At 37.7% G+C, this 9,444-nt stretch overlaps 2 protein-coding genes across 4 annotated transcripts in view; one reads left to right on the plus strand and one right to left on the minus strand.

Annotated features, from left to right (window-relative positions):
* The window catches only part of LOC149690217 (band 7 protein AGAP004871-like), a 53,659-nt gene extending 48,065 nt beyond the window's left edge, over positions 1–5,594 (minus strand). The window contains exons 1-2 of one of the 2 annotated variants that reach the window (XM_089869712.1): positions 5,233–5,594; positions 2,819–3,028 (exon numbers count right to left, since the gene is read on the minus strand). In XM_089869712.1, coding sequence (XP_089725838.1) covers positions 2,819–3,028; positions 5,233–5,248 — 226 coding nt within the window. In that variant the 5' untranslated portion in view covers positions 5,249–5,594. The remainder of the gene's footprint in view (positions 1–2,818; positions 3,029–5,232) is intronic. The other variant, XM_089869713.1, reaches the window with a different exon arrangement.
* A 593-nt stretch (positions 5,595–6,187) lies between these two features.
* On the plus strand, positions 6,188–9,217 carry Cdk9 (Cyclin-dependent kinase 9). Of its 2 annotated transcripts, none has more exons than XM_089869717.1 (7): positions 6,188–6,356; positions 6,568–6,649; positions 6,712–6,802; positions 6,969–7,146; positions 7,366–7,612; positions 8,565–8,714; positions 8,790–9,217. In XM_089869717.1, exons 1-7 carry the CDS (start codon positions 6,220–6,222, stop codon positions 9,072–9,074), a joined length of 1,170 nt encoding a protein of 389 aa, XP_089725843.1. In that variant the 5' UTR covers positions 6,188–6,219; the 3' UTR covers positions 9,075–9,217. The 2 variants fall into 2 exon arrangements, with proteins under 2 accessions (XP_089725843.1, XP_089725844.1); XM_089869718.1 differs by having other exon boundaries at positions 6,993–7,146.
* The last annotated feature ends 227 nt before the right edge of the window (positions 9,218–9,444 follow it).

Genomic DNA, 9,444 nt, shown 5'->3' on the forward strand with positions numbered 1-9,444 from the left:
AATATTATTGTTGACAACACTCATACAAATATGCATCACTTTTAACCAAAAGTAAATCAAATAGAAGTATATGAACCAGTAATTGAAACAGAATTTTCGAATGTGGATTTATTTCTTTGAAACATAATTTTGACCGATTCTAATAGCAAACGTTCATTGATAAAAACCAAAAGTATACTTCAGTGAAGCTTGCTCGTGCCGCGTAATAGAAGAAACCCCCTTTACTTCTCAAAATAGTGTAGACCCCCTCCGTGTACGAATACCTTCACGACCGTAGCACAGTGAACATATGGGAATAGGCTCACAAAATAGTACTTAGAATCAACGTTTGGATCGCCACCACACCTTGGTCCCCCAAGAACTTCTTCTCTGATTGGTCGATTCGTGTAGAGATTAAGAGGAAGGTCGTTTGTATGGCGTTCATAATCAAAGGCCGGGAATTATGAACGAAGTATGCTTTTGTTTTAATATATGAACTTTTGCCAATAGTGTTATGTTTTAACACTATTGGTTAAGCCCTGTTTATTGACTGCTGATTGATTCTACCTTCCAATAGAGAAAACATTACGATTGCTTCGATGTTATTACTCATAAGGTGACAGTTGTATATATAAAGCTACACACTAACATGTCACAGGCAAATTTTATGGGTCGGAAAAGACGTCAATCGTTTGTCGTAAAAGACGCAAACGCCCTCTTTTATCACCAGCGTACTCCATTTGGAAAAAACCTCGTGCAAACTAATATCTGAACTAGCTACGTAGTATCCACCCAAACCCTTATTGATTAAATACCCGAATGTCCGTCAAGGAGAGATAAATAAAATTTAATTTACCTTAGTGTCTCGATTCATAAAAGCAAGTGTGCAAATATAAGAAAGGTTTAGTCAAGCTGAACAAATAAATAGAAATAGGCGTAAAGAAATATTTGCCAAATCGAACTGCAACAAGAAATAATACGTAATATCAGAAGGGGATAATAGAAGAAGGATGACACTATGTATCCTCTTAATACTTTAGTTGTGTAACATGATTCTTCCCGGGCTCATACACCTTTTTGTTTGTTCTCCTGCATGCTCGTCAAATTTCAGATGGGCATCGCACCGTGCTAGGGTGAATTTTATAAATGTTTGGTAATAAATCACAGGCAATCAACCCACAAACCTTGACTGTCTTGACGTGGGACAAAACTCCACAAGAGCGCCTTAGAAAATAGTTCAGCACTAATAGAGTAATGATGAGGGGAACTATTTATCGAGTATGTGATTCGGTTAGTAACCTTGCTCCAAATGTGAAGGGATGTTGGGAAGAATCATGTTACAATTACCCGCGCTTTGTGGTACACTTATCTAGAAGAGAAGTATTATATACTTCTGGTAATATTATATCTACGGTTGTTGGCCTAACTACATAAACAATGAGATTTAGATCAAACAGAAATAATCAATGCACCACCGAGATAACACTGAGAACCAGTAGTTAGAATAGGCATGTATAGTCGAACGCCGTTCACGAAAAATTGGTTCCAATTATTCAGTTCATATTTCAATTAACTTCTTTAAATCAAAGCCTAAAATAGCGTCCAACTGTTCTTCTGATACTCAAACACACTTCCATGGCCACCCAAAACTAAGGTTCTAAAAATCTACACCATGTAGGTAACAAAATATTGACTTCGTATTAGCTGGTTGTGGTATACCACCCAAAAAAAACAAATTTGCATGTCGAAACGTAGTTTTGAACGATATTTAAATTGACTAGTTGGTCTATAAAAATATTTGCTCAATTAAATTATAAACTTGATATTTAGAAATTAGAGACTTGAAAGTCTAAGTTTAGACCATTCTTGTTATAAAATACGATATGAAATTAAAAATGCCCATACCCTTTACAAACAAAAAAAAAATCCTTAGGAAATTTTCCTTAGTCATAGTTTTTAAGCGGCTTACTTCTCATTAAAAATTCCCATCGAAAACCGCTTTTAAATCCGCTTAACTTAAAGTATATAAGTAGTTAACTTATCTTGTGCAGTGAATCGTGACCGAAGGCCTCTCAACTGACTACACATTAAGTGTTATACCAATCTCAATAACCAAACCCAAGTGACAACCCTTTCGATATAGGCAGGAATACATACAGATAATAAGAATAATTGCGCGCCCCAAATATCCCCAACGTTAATTTCTATGCGGTATTTGTGGGCCGGGCTTGATAACTTACTATCCGTCACGCCTCATAATTCTGACGCCTTTCTAACTGCGATTTCGTTGGTTGGTAGCAAACTAGCAATTCGAGGTCAGGCACTCGCGCAAGGTGCAACGCGCAGTGAGAGAGGTTATTCGCGAGGTAAAATTCGTCTTCCCATAAAATCCGCCTATACGCCTATAGATACGTTTAGAAAATGACTGCACAATAACCCCAATTAGCTGTATGTATTCCTAAAGTGATAATGACTAAAGAAACCTTAGTTTTCGGAATAGGAGGATTGATACCATTTACACCAGGAGGCCATGCTATTTGGTACTGAACTTTGTCCGCCAAGTAGCATGGCCTCCTGGTGTAAATGGTATCAATCCTCCTTGTCTGAAAACATTGCATAATTGTCCATCGGAACACCGAAGGGTTACTTCTAATCATCTTAGCTTTTAAAGATTACGCGTAAAATTTACATAGTATTTTAAATATTACAGTGATTGTTATCAATAATAAAACGTGTAGAACCCCGTTAGTTTCAAAATTAAACTTACTCTCAAACAGAACGCAAAAGTAACAACATGACAATTAAACCAGAGAAAACCATAAAAGATATTTTAACTTACAGGACGGTGACTCTCCGATAATGTAATCTTTATGGGCGGTATTCCTACGTTGTTGATATTGTGTGCCGGTGCCACTAAGTAGGGCCGTAGTTGGGCCCGGTCCAGGCCCAGAAGCGCTATGACTGAAAGAAGCGGCCTCTTGCATTTGCATGACATTGGCCGAAGAAGGTCCGGCCACAGCAGTCTCGTCATCCCTGTTGGACGGGCCAGCTGCAAAATCCCCCACGTTTTTCATAATATAAATCAAAATCGCAATGCTCAAAAACCAGCGACCTCGTGTATGAAAACAGTACACTGTCTATTTTTAGGGGCACTCAAGGATAGCCTATTACCAAGGGCGATAGGGGGGGCGTGGACTCGGTTCTAGCCGGAAATACGCTTGCGTAAACAATGAAAAGAAAAAGTATAATTCTGGAACGTGACCGTAATTGCGTCCCCCCCCCCCCCTCAAAGTGAAAAAAAAGGCCAAAAACTGTATCAAAAATAATAATCTTGGAGTAGAGCATCGAATAATATTTCAAGTTCGGATAACTCCCAGAATTCCAAAGTAAAAAAAACGTCTAAATCATTTTATATAAGAACTTTCATAAGGATTATACTAACAATAAGTATGGCACACAATGAAATACGTTAATTTAGGTGTATTTCCTAGTAAAGCCAACTTGTAATTTTCTGTCATAAGGAGACCGTTCGTAGAAGCGACTCGTGGGGACTAGTGACGCAGAGCCAATAGAGATATCTCAGTTGTGACGTCAATGTCTAGGTAAACGTCACGGGCTTAGTTTTGGCAGTAGGCGGCCATGTTTGGTACCGTTTTGGTTCTATGGGCAAGTGGAGCTATCTCAGAAGCCTTAGCGTGACGTCACACATGCTATTTACACATAGAACCAAAGAGGTGCCCAATATGGCCGACCACTGCCAAAGCTAAGCCTGTGGCGTTTTACCTAGGCACTGACGTCACAACTGAGATAGCTCAATACATGAGTGTCACCACACTAGGGTTTCTGAGATAGCTCTATAGATATAAACAGTCAGTTACTAACTCCCCTATCTGATCTTTAACATTGGTACAAACTTTTACCATTTTGGCAAAACAAACTTTTAATATTTTTTCAACGGGAAGTGTGACACTTATTGTTATTATGTTCCTTAGTGTACTTCCAATCACGGGTATTGTAAGAGTAGAAAGTAATCAGCTAATTCCTTCGAGGTACTAATTACAAGAGAAATTAATGGTTTTAAGGAAAGACTAGACTGTATTGATTTCCTAAATCGATACAAGACCCGTTGTACATTATAGGACCAATTTTAACGAGAGAGAGATAAAGTTAGGTTGGTGATTACAGTCAATGAAATAACTTCAATTAGGTTTTCAAGAAGTTGCAGTGATTATTTTCAAATTAACCCTTTGTTGCATTTTCTGTATTACGTGTTTCAGAATCAAGTTCGATTTTTACACAGATTTTCTCAAAAACGCGATTGATTTATAACTATTAGTGACTTCCGATACTACCATAAGATATGTTCCACAAGTTTGTCACTGGTTACAAACTGGAGCTTGTCATAAAGTGACGTAGGTCATAGATTCGAGGTAAAGGTAAAGTGTAAAAGTCTTAGTACAGACTAAATAGGAAGATGGACTGCAAAATCGAGTGTAGTCAGGGCCGGATTAAGTAATTTTTCACCCGGGGGCCGAGATAATACGCGCCCCCTTAAGCCGAAAAAAAGGAACAGCAAATGTTGCTAGGGGGAATAGTTTAACTCATTGCGCCCCCAACAAGCCTTGCGCCCAGGGGCCAGTGCCCCCTCGCCACCCCCCTTAATACGGCCCTGAATGTAGTCAATTCTCGCGTAGTTCTCGAACTAGCTCTCAGTAAGTTTCTAGCATTACGAAGTATTTGTAGCGTCATACTTATGGAACATATCTCATAAACTTATGATACTACTGATAATTCATGGTTAAAATGAATCAATTCATGGTAAAACCAGGGGAAGATACTAAATTTATCGAATTTGGCTTATATTCATAAATGCAATCACCTGTCTCTATGAGAAAAACTGACATATTAGCCAACTCGACAACATTCCTTCAAACATACTTTAGGTAAAGCGTAGCAAAAGAACCTATACATAAGGTTCGCGTTAATAATCTTGAAAATATAACTCTGATGGTAAAGGAGCCATTTTTATATCCTTTTTATTTCGCCAAAAAGGGGGGAAAAGGTATAAAAAAAACTCATAATCACTCAACCATAAAAACGCTGAAATTATAGCCTTCCCATTTCTATTGCAATATTACCACCACCTGTATATTAAACCGCGTTGCATCGCTATCCAGCATACGCCAATATAAGCGAGTAAGTCATCTTGATATTATTATTATTGAATTGGCAAAAAAAAATTGCGTTACATACCCAGGCCTATATCCATTATGAATTTATGCAAATCGCTAGAAGCCTACTTCACGAATTTATCCCGAGCATCGGAGCTACATTGCGGTGTAAAGATGAGGATTTCATAAGGCTAAAAGTTCTACTTAGGCGCGAACCGCTTCTAATTGCGCTAAAAAGGGGCGAACAGAACGACTGCGACTAGCTATAAAAACCGCGTAAGTAATGTTTTGAAACTCGAGACAGGCGAAAAGGTCATGACTGTGGCCCTAGCCCTACGTCAAAACACGGGACCGCCTTTTCTTCACCACCGGAATAACATCTTTCTTTCGAGCTTAGCTAAAAAGCTGCTCGCCGGAACCTAAGAAGCCCTAGAACAGACTCTTGAGATTGGATTCTACTCCTATTGATTTTTGCCGCGCATCTCCACACCGCAACCCCATCCTGCTAGAAAAGGGGGCGGAACATAATCTTTTACGTCGTCTCGTCTGCCCGATATAATTTGAACATCAGTCACTTCTTCTATCGGTCTGAATATTAATTAGTTGAAAACTACATTGCGATTTATTTAATATGTCTTGACTTTATTTTTATTTTTTTATTTTGAGATCACTGAATTATATTTTTATGATGAACCAGTTCTATAATGAAAAGGTAATTATAAGCGCATCCGATGCTAAATTCGGGTGTTATTTTGAATTTGGCGCCTTAGGGCAAATAGAATCTAATCATTCTAATGGGTTGTCAACCCAATGACGTAATAATTACTCTGATGATCAGGAACGAAAATAAGCAAAGGGCAATTTCCAATAAATTTTAAAGATGTGCGGTAACTTTTAAAAACTTCTGTGAGGTCAATATTAAAATTTAATAACTTCTTCTCCGTTCACATTCTGTAGTACGAGGTCAGTCAGACTTCCAAAATTCAGTAAAACAATTGCTTATTTCCTTTCCTTCAATCTTAACAGTGACGTAATTCCTCCATGGTGACGTCAGCCGGTCAGAAAAAAAATGGCGGCTATGTCGTCCGAAAAGACACCTAATTACAATCAATTAGTTCAAAATAAACTAGAAGATTTTGATTTTCCTTATTGTGATGAGCTATCTAAATATGAGAAAATTGCTAAAATTGGCCAGGGAACATTCGGGTAAGTAATATGCTTGTTTAAACTCCCTTAAAACATTCGTATTCATTTTGACCAAGGCTTAGAAGTGTATTGTTGATAATTTATCATAAGAGTAGTAGCACTTCTCTGCGTTTGACTACATTATGCTCAATGGATAGTTAAGGAGGAACGCCACTACTCTATTCCTTATAGTTTTTTTTTTAATTTTTCGTTCTGTTTTTTTACTTTATAGGGAAGTATTTAAGGCCAAAAATAGAACAACCAAGAAAGTTGTAGCTCTTAAAAAAGTACTGATGGAAAATGAAAAAGAAGGGGTTAGTTTGCATTGCCCATTTTCATGATAATTAAATTAACCCTAAAAATATTGTTCTCATAGTTTCCTATAACTGCTCTTCGTGAAATCAAGATTTTGCAACTATTAAAACATGAAAATGTTGTAAATCTAATCGAAATTTGTCGAACTAAAGGTATCTTAACTTTAACAAACCCCCCTTAAATGTTGTTTGCAATTTCCAAGGAGAAAACCTTAAGCCCTATATTTAATTTTAATTAATTAGAATTAAGTTTAATTAACTCTCCTTGGAAATGGTCTTGTTGTTTTTGTAACGCACTGATTAACTGCAATTTACGCAGCATCTCATTTTAATCGTTACAAAGCTACCTTCTATTTGGTCTTTGATTTCTGCGAACACGATCTCGCTGGATTGCTCAGTAATGTAAATGTTAAGTTCTCCTTGGGAGAAATCAAGAAAGTCGTCCAACAACTACTAAATGGTCTCTATTTCATTCATGAAAACAAAATCCTTCATAGGTAAGAAACCCTTTAAGTTTTAAGGTGGAATTCATAAACGTCGGACGCAACGCAATTTAGTACAGGCAAAGGCAGGGCGTCATGCGCAAACTTCCGCCTTTTGCGCACGACGCCCTGCCTTTGCCTGTACTACATTGCGTTGCGTCCGACGTTTATGAATTCCACCTTTAACCTTCTTTCGCATCGATAACTAACGAAAATTGACTCGTTATAAAACAGAGATATGAAGGCTGCCAATATTCTCATCACAAAATCAGGGGTTTTGAAATTAGCTGACTTTGGATTAGCTAGGGCTTTTAGTATATCAAAAACCGGTGTACCAAATCGTTACACGAATCGTGTAGTTACTTTATGGTATAGACCGCCAGAACTACTTTTAGGAGAAAGAAATTACGGTCCACCAGTTGATATGTGGGGAGGAGGATGTATTATGGCCGAAATGTGGACTAGAAGTCCAATTATGCAGGTAATTACGCTCCTCTTAAATCAATTAAGACTTATGAGGGGTTCATACAAACCTGGAAAACAGGGAAAACCTGGAAAAATCAGGGAAATAAATAGTTGACAAAAACCTCAGGGAAATCAGGGAAATTTGCGTCAAACAGGGGCCAAGTAATTAAGCAAAATGTTCGTGAACATTCCCTCCATAGGATTAACATTACACTATACTTTGGAGGCTCATAACTCTGGTTCTACTAGAGATACGGGGAAGTCCTTTTAGTATAGTATAGTCCTATTTGTCCCCCATCCAACCATACTAAAAACGTAGGGCTACGACAAACAGGGGCCGAGTAATTAGGCAAAATGTTCGTGAACATTCCCTCCATAGGATTAACATTACACTATACTTTGAAGGCTCATAACTCTGGTTCTATTAGAGATACGGGGATGTCCTTTTAGTATGTTATAGTCCAATTTGTCCCCCATCCAACCATACTAAAAACGTAGGGCTACGACAAACAGGGACCGAGTAATTAGGCAAAATGTTCGTGAACATTCCCTCCATAGGATTAACATTACACTAAACTTTGGAGGCTCATAACTCTGGTTCTACTAGAGATACGGGGATGTCCTTTTAGTATATTATAGTCCTATTTATCCCCCATCCAACCATACTAAAAACGTAGGGCTACGACAAACAGGGGCCGAGTAATTAAGCAAAATGTTCGTGAACATTCCCTCCATAGGTTTAACATTACACTATAATTTGGAGGCTCATAACTCTGGTTATATTAGGGATACGGGGATGTAGTTTGATTATGTAATAGTCATATTTGTTCCCCTCCTTCGTTAACATTTGCTCCATGGAATACTCCATATAGGGGGAAAAACCTGGAAAACTCAGGGAAATTTGTTTTCCAAAAGTTGTATGAACCCTGATTATTATAGAACAAAATGTAACCTTCTGTTATCATCAGGGTAACACTGAGCAACACCAGCTCACTCTTATTAGTCAGTTATGTGGCTCAATAACACCTGACGTTTGGCCAGGAGTTGAAAAATTAGAATTATATAATAAAGTCGAGTTGCCAAAAGGACAAAAGCGTAAAGTCAAAGAACGCTTGAAGGTCCGTCCGTGTTGTACTTAAAAATTATTTCTAAACTTTTTCCCACTAAGACTAAAACATTCTGGTAATGTTTAGGCTTACGTGAAGGATCCTTACGCATTGGATTTACTAGACAAGTTATTAACGTTGGATCCGAGTAAAAGGATTGACAGTGATAATGCCTTAAATCACGACTTTTTTTGGACTGATCCTATGCCTTGTGATTTGGGCAAAATGTTATCGCAACACACAACTTCCATGTTCGAATACCTCGCCCCTCCAAGACGGAGGGTGGTGCAACAAATGCATCCTGGACCAGGTGGTCCACATGCCAAAATGAACACCGCCACTGATGGGCAATACCATGATAGGGTATTTTAAATACAAATGTACCAAAGGACTAAAATGAAAACGCGATCACGCGATAACTATTTTGTATTAAATGAACCTCGTTAAAAAAAAACAGTGAAGAGCATGTATGCGTAAAATAATTAAGAAATTAAATAGAAACTTACTCTATTCTATTCGTTGTATTATTTTTTTCTCTTGAATCCTGACTTAAAATAAAGGGTGCCTCATTTCTCGGCTAAACATGACTATCTCACTCAACTGCAACTGTTAAACTAATTAATTTGTTAATTAATTAATCGCAATTACGCAAATTTTTTGAATTTTGTTTTTCATCTGCCACCATGGAGTAGTATCTTAAGAGACGAAGCTACATTTAAGGCAATATTAAGCAAATTTCTAT

This window comes from Phalangium opilio, unplaced genomic scaffold (assembly GCF_054372755.1).
Source record: "Phalangium opilio isolate 3A_F unplaced genomic scaffold, DU_Popi_V2 ptg000031l_1, whole genome shotgun sequence".
Lineage (NCBI taxonomy): Eukaryota > Metazoa > Arthropoda > Arachnida > Opiliones > Phalangiidae > Phalangium > Phalangium opilio.

What these genes read in the sequence shown, in the direction of transcription:
- Cdk9 (XM_089869717.1), top strand. Translation starts at nt 6,220, where the DNA reads ATGGCGGCTATGTCGTCCGAAAAGACACCTAATTACAATCAATTAGTT. An exon ending in GAAAACAAAATCCTTCATAG is followed by an intron (nt 7,147 to 7,365) that starts GTAAGAAACCCT and finishes GTTATAAAACAG; the next exon opens with AGATATGAAGGCTGCCAATA. An exon ending in AAGTCAAAGAACGCTTGAAG is followed by an intron (nt 8,715 to 8,789) that starts GTCCGTCCGTGT and finishes GGTAATGTTTAG; the next exon opens with GCTTACGTGAAGGATCCTTA.